This window comes from Amphibalanus amphitrite, unplaced genomic scaffold (assembly GCF_019059575.1).
Source record: "Amphibalanus amphitrite isolate SeventyFive unplaced genomic scaffold, NRLGWU_Aamphi_draft 000637F_arrow, whole genome shotgun sequence".
Lineage (NCBI taxonomy): Eukaryota > Metazoa > Arthropoda > Thecostraca > Balanomorpha > Balanidae > Amphibalanus > Amphibalanus amphitrite.
Genome location: NW_024882131.1, coordinates 266,715 through 283,340, shown reverse-complemented (window position 1 = coordinate 283,340; position 16,626 = coordinate 266,715). Strand labels below are relative to the sequence as shown.

Below are 16,626 nucleotides of genomic sequence, written 5' to 3'. Positions count from 1 at the left end.
AGCGTGGCTTAGTTTTTTTTTTAATTTTCAAAACATACGTTATTCCTTGGGTTCGTATGTCATGACGGCTAATCCATTTTGCCTGACGAATCTGGTCTCTAAATGCAAATAAAAGCGCAGATGATTTACACACTTTTATTGACAACGTGTTGACATGTGAACTGCAGCTCCAATCGGCGCTGTTCCATTTGCCCAGCTGTCTTGCTGGCAACAGAACCACCTATCACACGTCGAGCGCACCTCCGCGCCCGTCCCATTGCACGAGTACCTACGTGACCGAAAATTACGACGCTACAATGATGGTCGGATATCGGTAAAAATACCGAGGACAAATCGCTGTCACTGGCGCGAGGTAGCGACCTTCCGTAATCGTAATCACATTCGCGATTGATAGCACATGAGCGTGGACCTTGTGACATTTCAGAACACAAAGTACACAGAGGAGCGCCACCGCGGTACAAATATTGTACCCAGTGGCCTCATATGATAGATCGTAGACCGACAAAAACGGGCCCACATCGGGAGATCCCTGACGCATTCCTTCTCAAAACCTTCCTCGGAAAGCTCTGGGCTACTTTGCTCGATGACATCACAGTGAACTGATGAACCGGTCGGACATTCCTCACACACATATCGCAATGGCCGCCGGCGCTGCGACCGCCGCGGTAAAACCCGCGGGGTCAGGGGGCGGGCAGGTCAGGGGACTGTCCACCGACTGGGGGCCGGGTCCCTCGGCCGACTCCCCTGGGAAGCCCTCGTAGCAGGGAGCGTGACCCTCCCCCAGCGCGGGCTCGGACGAGGACAAGCGGTCCTCGACATCCTCGGCGAGCTCGCCCTCCATTACAGGGTCCTCCGATAGCAGTCGTTCCTCGCCGCCCGCCACGGTGTCCTCCGATAGCAGTCGTCCCTCTTCCTCAGCCACGGGTTCCTCCAGCCGTCTGCTCTGCTCGCCCCCGCCCGGCGCCGGCCGATCGGAGGTGCGTCCCTCACTCTGAGCGCAGCTGGTCTCCTCCAGTAGCGGGCGGTTCAGCTCAGAGTCCGACCCCGGCCAGATGAAGCGGCTGCCGCCCGCCTCTCCCAGGTCCACTTCCGGCTGCCCGCCGCTGCCCCAGAGCGAGCCCTCCTCCTCGACTCCGACTCCGACTCCGACTCCGACTCCGGCCACGGAGGGCGGGTAGATGAAATCCTCCGGGTGCGCGGGCTCTTTAACAGGAGTCGCGGGCCGGTCACCGGCCTCACAGAGGCCACCCTCAGCGTCCGTGATGAGTCGCGCGCCGCGGTACCTCCACGGCACGACCATGATGACGGCGGCGAGCACCAGAACGCCGCCAGCCGTGTACAGACTCGGCAGGTAGGTGGCCGTGTGGTCAAACAGCAGACCTGCCGGCGGAGCAGACGGACACACGTCACATATCGCTGTTTGTTAGAGGGGGTGTAATGTGTATCATCAAATCGTGCGATAGCTTGATTTATTAGAGGCTGTTCGTTTTACAAACGTAAAACAAACACGAACTCAAGAAGCATACAGGACAAAGTAATCGACGGTTGATAGCTAACAAATCATAAATTGTGACCACTTATTGGACCCAGCTCGAGTTTCAGCCAGCACTGCCACGGTCCACGAGACTTCATCCTCTCCCAAAGCAACACAAACATCAGATGTCAAGGAACTACGAGCGCCGTCAAACCAAGCGACTGGGGGTGTCTGTCTGCACGCACCGGCGAACGGCGCTCCGAGCATGAATCCGGCGGCTTCGAAGACCATGAGGTAGCTGTATGTGACGGCCAGCCGGGAGTCGCCCACCAGGCCGATGACGATATCGGGTGTGAGCGCACCGAGACAGCAGCTGGCGAACCCGAACACGCTGGCGCACACCGACAGAGCTGCCGGGGGCAGGGGAGAGTCGTAAGACGTGTGGGCTATATCATGATAGTAGTGGCTCAAGTAAGCGCCCCATTGTAATAGAATCAACACCGCAGCGAAGATAATCGGTTACACCAAAATCGCGTCGAAAAGTGCAAGAGCTTAATATTTCAAACAGGCTTTTCTGCATTGTACTTGTACATATGAGCGAGCATAGACAAATCTGAATTCATGCTCAACCATTTAACACCAAACAACCAACCAACCAACCATATGAAGCTCATCACCCTTTAGTGCACCGTTCCTCCAGCCCCGCCCTGAACTGCGACTCACTGGTGGCGGTGTGGCACACTGCGAACAGCATGGTGGACACGCCGGTGACCAGGGTGGAGGCCGTGAACACCAGGATGGTGGCCATCCGCGGAAAGTGGCAGATGACGCCGTGCGCGATACGACCCACCTGGAGACACCGGACGGGATTGTATCAACATGAAACATTGCACATTCGACTGCCGTGATGGTAAGCGTAATTCGGCTACCAGATATCAGACTGCTATTTGTGAACAGCGTAAACGCATTGTGATTCGTGCAAATAGACTTCGCTGGATCGAACAAACATCGACAATTTTTCACCGGGAATGGGATTCACATGCATTCTCCTCACACAAACCTTTTTTTTATTCGTCCCATCACAAAAGCGTCCAGCCTATTTAAAGTCTGTCAACAATCTCCTCTTGACCTCATGTTGCTCGCCAATCAAGTACTTTCCGAACACTCGATCGGTCTTTATCAGCGTGGTCACGATAGTGCCCCGAGTCGGGACTAGTTATCTCGGCAATATCGAGTATCTGCAATCGAGAAGCCGGGCGAACATAGCCGGGAGCTTAGAGCCCAGAGCTCGGAATCGGTACTACAGAGCTATAATCACATAACTTTAATCACATAGCTCTAATCACAGAGCTCTTATCAAAACGCTTTAATCGTAGAGCTCGAATCACAGGGCTTGAGTCACAGTTGGTAGCTCAACTCTGAGAGCCCGGGAATGTGAGCTCTAAACTCGTAGCTCGAAACCTAAGATGCTCAAATTGCAGATCTCAATGTTCAAATTTCGGAAGTCGAGACTCGAAATTCGAAGCTGGCAGCGCTCGAAGTTTAAAGTTAAGAGCTCGAAACCCAGGACTCGAATATCAGCTCTCAGCTCTCGTGACTTGAATTTCAGGGCTCCAAGTCCTGCCTTGTCTCTCCGCTCTCAGCTCGGCTCGCCCCTCCGCTCTCGGCTCTCTCTCTCTCTCTCTCTCTCTCTCTCTCTCTCTCTCCCTCTCCCTCTCTCCCTCTCTCTCTCTCTTTCTCTCTCTCTCTCTCTCTCTCTCTCTCTCTCTCTCTCTCTCTCTCTCTCTCTCTCTCTCTCTCTCTCTCTCTCTCTCTCTCTCTCTCTCTCTCTCTCTCTCTCTCTCTCTCTCTCTCTCTCTCTCTCATTCGTCCCGCCACTGACCAGGTTGGAGACGCCGATGATGGAGAACAGGGTGGCCGTGCCGGAGCGGCTCAGCACGCCCGTCCTCTCGGCAAACGCGCCCAGGTGCACGTACACGATGGCTTGGCCGAAACAGAACAGAAAGTGGTTCAGGCTGAACACCAGCAGGGGTGGGGTGCGCATCACGCCCAGGCAGCCGCGGAGCTCCGTGAAATATCCACCTGCAAAACAAACAGGGGTATGTCGTTACCAGGACACGCTAGATAAATCGGAAATAGGGAGAATAAATCGACATGACCCGTGTAAATGAACAGAAAAATGACACGTCTCACGATGAAAATCAATCAGATCACTACCCAATGTAATATGTTTCTTCATTTCATAGAATAAGACTCGAAAGCTCAGCCAGGCTGCTTCCAATAGCAAAGTGGCTGCGGTATAGCTTTATAGTTCCATTACCCGATGCAAAATATCACCTTCAGCATACCGAAACGTTCCCTGTATTCTCCCATAACTATCGTACCATTTTTGTTTGGCGTCGCGGAGGTCTGTTTGAGCGGCGCCATCAGCGCGCCGGCAGCCGTCAGCGCGCAGACGACGATGACGGCAATGATGACGAGCACCAGCCGCCAGCTGAACACCTCCATCAGAGACCTGCAGTGGCGACACTGGTCAGCGGAGGGAGCCCCGACCCGGGCACACACCCGCGCCTGTAGGGACGGGGACGGTGGGCCGTATATGGGCCCGACCTACCTCGCTGTGGGAGTCGTATCAGTTCGGTTCAGATGTCGGGCGACCAGGACAAGCCGGATTTCGGGCACAAAAATAAGTTTTTCTGGAAAATTATGGGAATTGAACTCCTATGGTGGGTATGTACCTGCCCCTGCCTTGGTTGCATAAAATTTGTCGGATTAAACAAAACACGCCGCGACATAAGCTGCAACAATCTTAATCGTTAATACCTAAAAAGAAATAAAAAACAGCAATTAAATTTGTTTTAACTAGGACAACACAATAAAGCAGAAGAAAAATGACGCAAAATTGAAAAGTAAGATCAATTCGCGATATCCTCCGAGCACCGGAGGGTCTTAAAAGCAAACCTAGGATTCGGTCCACACGGCCCTGACATTTCCGTGGCCTGCACGCCATCTAGCGAGTGCAGTTCGTCACTAGCGCCGCCTAGCTAACACCCGTTGAGAGTCCGCCGGCTTCTATTCATCGCTCAGTCACCCTCATCTCGATCAGCCTGGTTAGTGGCGTCACCTCTCAAACAAAGGTTACCTGGGGTACACTGTCACTCACCTAATGACTGGCGGAAAGACAAAGCACCCGAACCCGACTCCGGAGACGGCCAGGCCGAGCGCGATGGTGCGCCGGCGCTCAAAGTACTGGCTGACGCAGACGATGGACGGCACGTAGGCGAGCCCCAGCCCCACACCTGCAATAGGCGCCAGCCGGGCTGACGGCGGCCGCTGCAACCGGCTCTGGCCGGACTACACCGGCTCTAACCAGACCACACCGGACCTGACCGGGTCAGGTGACACCGCGCCGCGCCAACGCGGACCAGATCACACCTGACCCGACCTCGAGTCGCAGTGCACGACACATTCCGGCCGGATCGGGTCGCCTAGCTCGTGATCTGTCCGACTCCGGACCTAGCCTGACTAAACCGGAGCGGAGCGCAGCTGTCACAGGGGCGGGCGGGGGCGCTCCCCGCGGCTCCGGCTGCGCGGAGGGACGTCAGCGGGGATGGTGGACGGTGCCGGGAGCACGCAGCGGCCCGGGGGCGGTCGGCGCCGCTGGTTCCACTGCTGCCATTGGAGTCTGGAGCTCTGCCTCGACCGGTGGGTTAGGCGTTAATCGTCAGATGGCGGCGGGCTCCTCCGGCTGTGGAGAGAACAGCAGAGAGCAGAGAGTCAGCCCCGGCTCTGTCGGTTGGCACGGCCTGTGGGACGGGCCACACACGCAGCGCACACAGACGACACGGGACGGGGTGCGAAAAGTGGATCAAAATGCAAAATTGACACTGTGTTCTCAAAATCGCTGCCGGGAGTGTGATGGCGGTGAACTGACATGTTCATCTTTCCGTTATATTTGCTGGTCACATTATTAGCTAAAAGAAAGGGCGCCCGAAGTATGAAGACAGAAATGCAAGCAAACATAGCCTCACTTTTTCAAATATTTCTGTTCAGATGCATAGTCTATTTGCATTTTAGCGTCATACTTGCTCGGGGAACGAGCTTTGTGTTTCAGCACAGGCCGAGCCGACGTTCGTTTAGCGCACCGGTTTAGCGAAGCCGCGCGGGCCACAGGGGCAGCATAGGCTGTGCCGCAGTGCAGCGCTGTGCGGCGGGACAGTGGATGATCAGTCCGATGGCCCTCCGATGCTTCGGACGAGGTAATGCGTCCCGCTTAGTCATTTTTGGATAGTTTTACGATTGAGGAGCCTCATATAACTTTCGTAATGCATTTACGCATGAATGTGTGTGAGTGCACACTGCACATTGAGCTGAATATATTTTTGTGCCGGCGCTTGTGTCTTAATTTGAGTGGGCCGTGGAGTAAGGTCACTGAGGTGTTACACACGCTCACGCTCGCGCGCACGCACACACAGCGATCAGACAGTGGGTAAATATCGAGCGGCGACTTTACTCTGAGGCCGGTGCTGCCGGTCGGCTCTCCGACCCGCCCTCCTGCGAAAGGAAAACGCACGCGCAACATAACGCCACACAAACACTCGCGACGGGTCGCGGCCGTAGCAACGACACGCAAACGCAAAACAGGGGCGGCGAGCATCGCTAAACACCATCATTATCCATATAGCCCCACCGGCACGCCAAGACCCACCACAGAACGCTATCAATGGCAAACACATAGAAAACCAGTACAACAGCACGGAATTAGCCTCAGGGGCATAAAACACGCAAAGCAGCCCGTATATCTTCCTTCTGTCATTATATGTCGGCCCTAAGCAGCTCCCGTTTTCGGTTGGATGATTTACAGTTACCGACTTGCAAAAGCATTTCTTACCCATGCGTGAGCTGATTAACGTGTCTGCCTTTGTGACTGCCGAAGAGTGCCTAAGAAATTAATGAATTGACAATTGCATCGATATCGTCAAGCCAGTGACAGCGAGTGCCATTCTTGAGCTATCAACCCAGCATCAAATCACATAGATATAAGCCGCCTTTCAATCAGAATCGTCTCACGGGACTTGTTCGATTGATTTCCCCCTGGTATTCGTGCCAGTCAATGGGTTCCAAATAGGTTTATTTCCTGGCCCTCGTGAGTAGCGCAATTAACGAGGTTAGTTTCCTGGTAAGCACCAGTGAATGGTGTACAGTACTGTGTGGCGGTCGCACCATCCATATGATAATGGTTGCCCTGGGGCGAACTGACCAGTGCACCGAGCTCCGCGGCTCATAACAGCGTAATGACGGACGACACTGACGCTAGCATCCATAACGGGAATCCAGTACGCGGCACTGGAGGGACGGGGTGTGCAGACCGGACAAAGGTTGTCAAGAAGCCGGTCACATATGCCTTACTGCCTTCAGCGATGCGTATAGGTCCCATATGGCGCTCACCCTACACGCTCTGGCTCAGTGTGCCAATGCTATCCAGGACAGCAAATATAAGGACAGTGTGTCCCTAGCAACGGCCGCTGGGTGTTCGGCATGGGCCGATAATTATGCATTGGGGCCAATGGGCGTTTTTTGCCCCGTTTGCCACTACAATGACCGGGCCGCGTAGTGTCACCACGGCGCGGCGACGTCAATAGACGTGTACCGTAGGTATTGAGCGGGGCGCCGCCTGCGCGGCTCTGCCATGGCGAGAACTGGGGCTCGCCGAGGAAAGAACCATGAATAAATGAAGGGTATCCAGCTATAAATGTAGGTATCTCGATATGAATGATGTGAGCGATATTAGCTCAAACATGAATGCGGCCTCCCAGAACAAATGCTGATAGAAAACATCACGAAAATTTTCGTCCATGGAACTAATATTTGATTGAACGTCAACCTCCTCCGTTTTGTTTCCAATAGAGAAGTACCTACTTGTTGATGAAAACTTGAGCAGACAGTATTAAATTTTATGAAAGCACTACTGCAGATACCAATCAAAAGAACGAAGCATTGCAATGCTGTTGGTCTAACCTCAAATACTGCACTAGAGTACCCAATTTGAAACACACAGTTTGGCTCACAACACACCCCTCACACCAGACTGTTCCACCAGCTCCACATCACCCTCTCCCTCCGTTCACCCGGCGGTCACCCACCTCCGAGTCCCGAGAAGGTGATGTAGACCACATAGAGCTGGTGGGAGAGGGCGGCCAGCGCCAGCCCCGTGGAGGCCAGCACTCCACCGGCCATCACCACGGCCCGGCACCCGTACCGGGTCACCAGGGCTGAGGAGAGCAGACCTGGAGGGACAGGGGAGAGGGGTCAGAGGTCACCCGTACCGGGTCACCAGGGCGGACGAGAGTAGGCCTGGAGGGACAGGGGAGAGGGGTCAGAGGTCACCCGTACCGGGTCACCAGGGCAGACGAGAGCAGACCTGGGGAGGAGGAGGGAGAGGTCAGAGGTCACAGTGTACAACACCCGTACCGGGTCACCAGGGCTGAGGAGAGCAGGCCTAGGGGGGAGGAGGGGAGAGGGGGAGGTCAGAGGTCACAGTGTACCACACCCGTACCGAGTCACCAGGGCTGAGGAGAGCAGGCCTGGAGGGACAGGGGAGAGGTGAGCTGGGGGGGAGAGAGAGATAGATAGAGAGAGAGAGAGAGAGAGAGAGAGAGAGAGAGAGAGAGAGAGAGAGAGAGAGAGAGAGAGAGAGAGAGAGAGAGAGAGAGAGAGAGAGAGAGAGAGAGAGAGAGAGAGAGAGAGAGAGACTGGGTGCTTCCGCAAGTGCAGCACACTGTGCTCCGATATCTCAGCATTCAAGGCGGAAATACTCGTCATGGATCATAAATATGAAATGAGGCAGCTCTCCATAAAACGAAAAAGTTCGTCGGGGTAAGTACATGAGCCGAGCAGCAATCTGTCCTCAGGGACGTTCATTGAGCGCCGTTCGGCGGCGGCCGTCCCGAATGACCCGTACTATTGACCGCCGCCGGCGATCTATCACCATGAACGGGCCGGGCCATGTGGTGCCAGTGCTGCCGCGGATACTTATTGAACGACAGGACTGCGGCCGTCACGCTACTTTGTCACCGCAAGGGAACAGTAAATGATCAACGACGGCGGCGTCATGAAAATTCCTGGTACAGTGTACAGCTATAAAGTATAGACGCGTCTGTACAGGCGTTTGCACGAAACTATCATTTATACAGAGAAGCGGCATTTTTCCTCGACCAAACATTTAACATTTTATTGTCTAGCACTGGGAAGAATGCGACTCTTATCTTGCTGCATCTTAGCTGGTATTCCGTCCAGTAGTGTTGATGGTGTTCAATATTTAAAAATGGTACACACCAGAACTTCCCAGCACTGTTAAAAAGTACATTTTACGACAAACCTTCACAGATTGGAAAAAAAAAGATAGTGCATTTTAAAACTATACCGAAATGTAACGAGCAAATAGTGGAAGGAATGCAACGAAACAGAAAGAATCAGAAATGTGACGGTGTGTAGAAGCACGTGACCTACCGGAGACAAACATGACGGCGTTGAGCAGTGAGCCGACCCAGGCGGTGGCCGACTTGGACTGCTGGAACGACTCGAGGAACATGATGTTGAACATGCCCACCGACCACGTGACGCCGTAGATGGTCACGTGCGCCTGCGAACGGGGCACGTGCGGCGTCAGACTCTGACCTTTGACCGGCGGCCCGGCCCGCGGCGCCAGCACTGGATACTAACGGTCACCGATTGATTCTGGGCTCGTTAGGTGACGTGTCACAGGAAGGTGGTTCTTGACACAGCCTAACGATGCAGGATATGTGAGAGTTGGAAATGGCATAACGAAGCGTGTCAATTGAACGAAACATTGTGGAGACAAAGCTTCCTAGCAACGAGCATCACTGGCGGTCGCAGCCGCTAGCAAAAGGGGGGGGGGGGCCAAAGTCACACTCGCGGGACATAACATTTATCCGTCACCGGGAGGGGGGGGGGGTGATCGGCTAATTTTTTACGTCCACGAGGTGCCGCGCAGTTGGCATTACTTATGCTTCATCCATCTGATTCTTGCGTGAAATCTTTAAAGGTAGTGTGCCAGCTTTCTTGGACCGTATGGAGTTAATGGCCCAGATAAGGAGAACCGGATTTTTAGAACTTATCCATACCTTCAAAACTCATGGAAACGTCTTAAATTCTTCAAATTTTGAGTACCCCAGTGCGAAATTCGCCCCGACGGGTTGTCGGTCGTACCCCAACCACATTTCACACCACTATGAACAATAAATGCACACACTGAAATCGCTATTACCGATATGCTCATCCAATCAAGTTTCGATAAACCCGTTCATCATCATCTCCTGCGGTTTCGAACACGCCTGTTAGGTGGCTTCTGATGCTCGTCGAGGTCGGAATTTCCAAATACGCGTGGTGCGTCGGGCCGCGCGCTCTGACTTCGGCCAAGAAAAATGCGTCAGCTGATCATTGTCATTTCTGCCACTTGCGTGTGGTGAAATGGGGTCATAACTTATAAGACGGCTTTTTCATATCAATTATTTTACATAAAATCATATTTCAAACCATAAATAATGTTCGACAGCCAAATAAAAGAAACAATACCAATACGGGCTTACAGTTTAAGGCTCGACATTGTGTTGTCTACGATTAGACAGCTGATAACTCATTCCCGTACGTCGTATGGTCGTAACACTATAATGACCTTTGCTTATTGTCACAAGTGCGCCGCATTCGCGATTGTTGCCCGACGCCTGTTTGCAGGTGAGCCCACTACAGTTGTTATACATATCTAAAAACCGAAAAACTTTTAGGCGAAAAAGGCACTATTCCAGGCCCATTTTTGATTTTTTTTGCGATATTAGGTAAAAACAGAAGCTTCTTATCCTAGGAAAAATAAAATGGGAAATCTTTCAAAGGTGGCACACTACCTTTAAGCTCAATTTAAGGCAAAATCACCAGATCCATTTCCCGTCCCACGGTGCTTCCACCGCGGTCGGCCCACTGCACCATGACGACGGATCGGTGTAGCATAGGTATACTGAAAGGTCAGGCACGCGGATTCATGACCTTACCACTATAAAACAATTCGGAAAAGTACAGATACCTCTTGCTTTGAACAAGCATGCGAAACCCAGAGAGCATTTTCAGACTATGACATTTACCCATATAGGTAACATTAAACATACCTACCTAGTTGTGTGGCGGCGGGAGAGAGTAGGTACACCGACCTCTGGAGACCCCCACAGGTTCCGAGCTTTCAAAATTGGCATCTGAGGGCCGCGCGCGACTCCTGCGGGGCTTCGCAGCGGCTCTATTGGGGCTCACTCAACCTGCCTAGTCTTACTGCTAAAAAGACTGGCACTGAGCCCTAAGGACTTCATCAGTCTCTGCCAGCCCCAGGACCCACACCGGCTCATGGGGTCTTGACGTCGAAATATGAGGGAATCTGCGCGGGACCATCAGGACGTAAAGTAATCTCGATCAGAACCAACGTAAGGCTGTGCCGGAGACTGCGTGAGCCCTCTGATCTTCAGAAACCCACCCATGTATGTTTTCACGTAGAGGCCAGTTTAGGGCCCTCAGAGACCAGTACAGGGCCTGCAAACTACAAAGGCCAGTAGTTTGAGACAATCAGTGACCGAGTTGGGCTCTCAGAGGCTAATGTGGGTCATTACAGGCCAACATGGGCTTTCAGAGGTCAGCGTGGGGCCCTAAAAGACCGGCATGAGCCGTCGTTGGACCCCAGAGGCCAGCAGAGGGCCCTCAAAGGCCAAGATGGGCCCTCCTCAGAGGCCAATGCAGGCCCTTAGAGGCCGGCATCGGGTCTTCAGCAGCCAGTGCGGGGCCCTCATTGGCACCTAAAGGTTCGTCTTGGGACACCACAGACAGAAATAAGGCCACCAGAGACCGGTGTGAGACCCTCAGACGCCGGTTGGGATCCCTGAGGCCGGTTAGGGGCCCTCATAGGCCAGATGTGGGGTCTCAGAGGTTGATGTAGGCTCTTAGCGGTCAACGTGGGCGCTTGACCGCCACTGAACTTCCCTCAGAGGTCAGTGTAGGACGCTCAAAGACCGGTGTGGGAGCTATATTAATAGCTGGACGTGGTTTTTTTGAGCCTCGTGACGATCGAATAATTGCCAGGGCCCCATACACCTATATGGGGGCCCATTGGTTGTTTGAGGGGGGGGGGGGCAAATGATAAGATGGCCCCCTTTATTGACCTTTGGGGGGCATGGCCCTGATGCCCCCCCCCCCGCGACCGCCACTGTGTACACATTACACACATGCCTCTGAGATTACATACTAGCTCATGCAAACTCTATGCAGGCCCCGGAGTTCCCACGTTAATCCTTAAGAAACCAAGCCGGCATACGGCGTCACCACCGGGCTTCTGAGGTGCACAGCACCAACCCATGAGGTCTTACTTTAGTGTCTTAGAGCCAATCTCCTTTAGCAGGGCCCACCAACCACTGCCGAAGAGGGTCTCATGCCAGCCATTGCTGGGCCTACGAGAGCCTCAAGTAAACCCACGCTGATATTCCATATAAGATCCGGCCATACTCGTGAACCGGTGCCAGCGACGCTGACCGCCAAATTGACAGAATGCGAAACTGAGCCCACTCATGAGTGAAATTTACGTCCTTTGATGGCGCAAGAAAGAAAATGAAACATACGAAAAGCTTTTCTAGGACTTTTGTTCGATCTGAAAGGTGGGGCCAAAAGATAGTATGGCCCCACCTTTCAGCACCAAAGGGGGGGGGGGCATGGCCCCCGTGGCCCCCCCCCTGGGACCGCCAGTGACGAGCATATTGAAAGGTTGTGTTGTGTGCCATACACAATGAGTTTGGTGTATGGCGTAGGCATTCAACGTACTGTCACATACCATGATTTGGCGACCATAACATTCTGATCCCATCAATCACATGTTCATCCGGTTTACACCTGCCAGTGTCGGAATAGTGCGACTATCTCAGTCAGCGCATTTGGCACTGACCCACTGCCCGGCAGTCGGGAGGGCCCCGCGGTATGTGCCGAGCTCACCAGTCCTCCCAAACCACACACCGAGCAAAGGCCACGCGGATATATCTACCGTGTCAAACACACGGACAAGATACGAAATCCAATTAGTGGAACAATGAGTTTATTGTGTAAGTAAGCTAATTCACCGAGTGACAAATCACAAAAAGCAGCACACACGGTTTTGTAGTGTTTAGCGCTGATATCTTTTTCAGTTATTCCATCCAGCAGTTCCCTCTAACAACATATGAGTTCCCCATATCCAACCCTTCATATATCAAGTCCCCAGCTTTTCTGCTTAAGAAACTAGCTCCTGTGTCTCGCTACCCTTCTGTCATACACTGAGTCCAACGACCCCGCACGGACCCGGCCGTCCTATCTCAGTCGAACCGTAACCCGCCATTCACCGTCCACTCACCAGAAAAGAGGCCAGGACGACCACCCAGCCGTACCCTCCGTCCGGCTTCTCGCGGGTCATCTGCCCGCCGTCAGTGGAGGGTTTCTGCGGCGACGGGCTGTCATAGCTCGGCACCGGCTGCAGATGCTGCTCCGCCATATCTGAAATAGGAACACAGAAATACGGGGCAGTCAATACCGGCTGCAGATGCTGCTCCGCCATATCTGAAATAGGAACACAGAAATACAGGGCAGTCAATACCGGCTGCAGATGCTGCTCCGCCATATCTGAAACATACACATGGACAGTCAGTAATGGCCGTAATCTGCAGATGCTGCTCCGCCATATCTGAAACAGACACATGGACAGTCAGTAATGGCCGTAATCTGCAGATGCTGCTCCGCCATATCTGAAACAGACACATGGACAGTCAGTAATGGCCGTAATCTGCAGATGCTGCTCCGCCATATCTGAAATAGGAACACATAAATACAGGGATAGTCAATACCGGCTGCGGATGCTGCTCCGCCAAGCCTGTAGTATGTAGACACAGGAACAAACCGACAGTTAAAACACATGCGTCGTGCAATGTCTGAGAAGAAAACAGTCCTCGAGATAAACGAAAAGAGGTGCGGTAAACTTTACGCGTCCTAAATCGCTTGCTACATTGGCGCACCACTATCTGCCCTTGCCAAAAAAGCATGGGAAATACATTTACTAGAGCGCTGTTCGCACAGGATCGTAAGAATGCCAAGATTTCCAACACCTCCCGAGTCGCCGCTACCACGATAGGGACTCTGTACTCTGTACCCATGTCTGGGCTGCCGGCGGACGGCTCGGGAGCCGGAGCGAGCCTGCTGACCGGTGCTCGGTGCTGCGAGTGCCGCCTGGACAGGTCCGTCCGCAGTTGACCCCTCGGACCGCCACCCGACCCCTCGTTAGCCCCCTACCACGCCCCGTTCTCCAGCCGCTCCGCCCACTCATCCATAGGACACCGTCAGCAGCGGCCTTAGCAACAGCAGACACAGCAATAACCGGACCGAACCGGCTCGGTCCGGACGGCCGTGCACGGTTGGCTAAGGCGTCCAAGGCATAACTAGACAACACAAAGAACAGAACGGCCTGGCTGAGACGAGCAATTCTCAGAAATGACGACACGCGGCGGCCGGGGTGAGCCAAAGTGGCAGTAATGGCCGCCCACCGGGCTCGGGTTAATGCCAGCGGTGGGTGTCTGGGCAGCAGGGTTCCCTTCCAGCAGCGCGGGCGGCAGGAGCACACGTGAGACGAGGAAGGTGAAGGTGCCAAGTGGGACAACAACCTCTAGCTGTCTGGGCGCTCCGGGTTCGGTACAAAAGGTGGCTCGTGACCATATAAACGGTCCAAGTTTTTGTGGAACTCGTAGTAGCCACCTGTAGGGCAAGAACGATGTCAGCGCTAGAACCTAATGAAGCCATGTATTTCCAATAAGTTCCAAAGTAAGCAGAGTTTTTCCTGGACGGACGGACGGACAAAGATAGGCGCCTCTCTCTGTGTGTGGCGGACACACAGGGAGACCGCTCGATAGCGGAGGCCGGCGCTGCGCGGCCGCGGCACCTCCGGCCGCGCCGGGCTCGCCTCGCATCGACCGACCATCGCCACCGACGGCCGCCGACGCCGACGAAACCGGATTGAACCGGCTCGCGCCGGCCGCCACCGGATCGGGCCGGGCCTGGCCGACTTGGCTGGCGGCCGCAGCTTTGAAACGGATGACGGGCGGGCGCTGCGGGGTCAGGGGACATGCAGGGGTACGGGGAGCTCATGCAGCTCCATAGCTGGCGCAGATCGACCCGGGGCACGGAGTCAACGTCCGGGAGGGGACCTATATAAAGAGTACACATGGGGAGCCTAGGATTACGGGCAATCCAACATGGCAGCCAGACGAAGCAAAATAGATTATCGACATGTCCGAGTCGATATGTAACTAGTCATGGTGATGTGGCACAAATTTGTTCAGAATGGGTTCTAGCCGTGCATTGCGTTATGAAATGAGGACCCCGAACATGTGAGTCATGCGTAGTTCGCAGATGCCTTGTGAGTAAAAGGATTGGTATGGGGGGGGGGGGGGGGCACATTGTTGAGGCAGTGGGCAGCACCACGGTTTTGCCATCACGGAGCTTCTAAAATGAGTAACTGAAAGTGTCTGTCATTAGATCGCTTACCGTTGATGGATTTGGAACACAATCAGATGGCAACAACTGTGCCCTCTGATGTCGAGTCTAGTCGTGGAACGAGTATTTTGGCAAACGCTCGCTGCTCTGATCGACTGTTGAAATATTATATCGGATGGACAATATTTTACAAGGTAGACACAGGTTTTCAGAAAAACCTTCAAGTTCCCTTTGTTTAGGCATCCCAAAATGGATACAAACGTATTACGTAGCATTGGGGCATTTGCCACGTCTACGAGATCCATATATCGACAGCCGCTCAGATAGCTTTCTTTACATAGATCACCGATTAATGCTACCAAAACTGGCCTCAGAGCACAAAATAATGTAAAGGTATAATGAGGTCAAGTCTACGCTTTGCTGTTTTGCGTGGGTCGTGACCAGCCTCTGAAATCAATACATGATTAGATGATTCAGGTGTTCCAAATACCATGGATACCATAACAGTCGTATGATTAGCCCCTCCCTCGGCATCCCTGGCTCACGTGACAGAGTAGTGGCTGGCCGAGTTGTAATTACCCGTAATAGATGAGCACCCCGCACGGGAGGGCCGGGTCATGGAGAGCCGTTTAATCGGCTTTTATATTAGTACATACGGTACATACCCTGGCTATTATAACGTTGCAGCTAATTTCAAGGTTATCTTTATAACTGTGCTTATCTATTTCCGGAGAAATAACAGGACAGGGTTGCTTCCCTGGATCCTCCCCTATTACGAATAAGGCCGTTACCAATCAAACAAAAGATCGGTTTGCAAGAAAAAAACGGCTATAGGGAAACTGGGAAGCTCGGGAAGCATGGTGAACACACGTGATTGATATCTGGAATTATCTGAAAACCAAAGACAAAAGATATTCCTGAGTGAATCTGTAAAAGGCACGACACACGTCAAAATAAAAGGTAAATACTGACATTCGTCAAAGGTAAAAACAAAGGAAACGTACAATGAGGACGCACTGCTGTTATATGTAGCGGCACCAGATACGAACATCCCCTTCACTTCGAATCATTCATATACGAGTCTCATTTTGCCGTGAATACTCCCAGCACACATCATTCTCATCATACTGACTTTCAGCCAGGCGAACCATTGAAGGTTCGTGGCCGCCTCGGCAGACGGGAGCGGCTTCACTAACCTGGCGATCCCCTCCTCAGCCGGCGCATAAGGCACTGCTTGAGCGTTTCCATGACGCGGCTGGCCATCGGTGCCGTCGTCGCGCTGCCGGGACGCCGCGCGGTCGTCGGTGACGGGGTCGGAGCGCCACTGGCCTGGCCGACGCGTCCGACCGCCCACCACGACAACGCCATCGGCGTTTTGCGCGCGCGCGCGCGCAGCTCGAGCCCGGCGACGTCGATTCGATCGCCAAACTCGGGGTGAACGGATACAGCCTGTAACACAACCAACAGGTGTAACGACGGCTACACACGCGTACCTATTACCGGGGCTGGGCAATTACAGCTCGCTTTTAACAGGTGTCTGCGGCATGCACATTGGGAGGCAAGGAATCCCTTCCATTTCGTGCTCTCTTTTTGTGGGA

At 53.4% G+C, this 16,626-nt stretch overlaps 1 protein-coding gene across 2 annotated transcripts; it reads right to left on the bottom strand.

The window, feature by feature from the left end:
- Positions 1 to 121: 121 nt before the first annotated feature.
- LOC122363742 (monocarboxylate transporter 13-like) lies at positions 122 to 16,372 on the bottom strand. 2 transcript variants are annotated; one of them, XM_043333347.1, is made up of 10 exons: positions 16,225 to 16,372; positions 12,903 to 13,042; positions 8,984 to 9,116; positions 7,618 to 7,761; positions 4,638 to 4,773; positions 3,859 to 3,989; positions 3,357 to 3,556; positions 2,198 to 2,324; positions 1,720 to 1,884; positions 122 to 1,380 (listed from the first exon to the last, which is right to left on the bottom strand). In XM_043333347.1, exons 1-10 carry the CDS (start codon positions 16,289 to 16,291, stop codon positions 623 to 625), a joined length of 2,001 nt encoding a protein of 666 aa, XP_043189282.1. In that variant the 5' UTR covers positions 16,292 to 16,372; the 3' UTR covers positions 122 to 622. The 2 variants fall into 2 exon arrangements, with proteins under 2 accessions (XP_043189282.1, XP_043189283.1); XM_043333348.1 differs by lacking the exon at positions 16,225 to 16,372 and adding an exon at positions 13,692 to 13,760.
- Between the last annotated feature and the right edge of the window lie 254 nt (positions 16,373 to 16,626).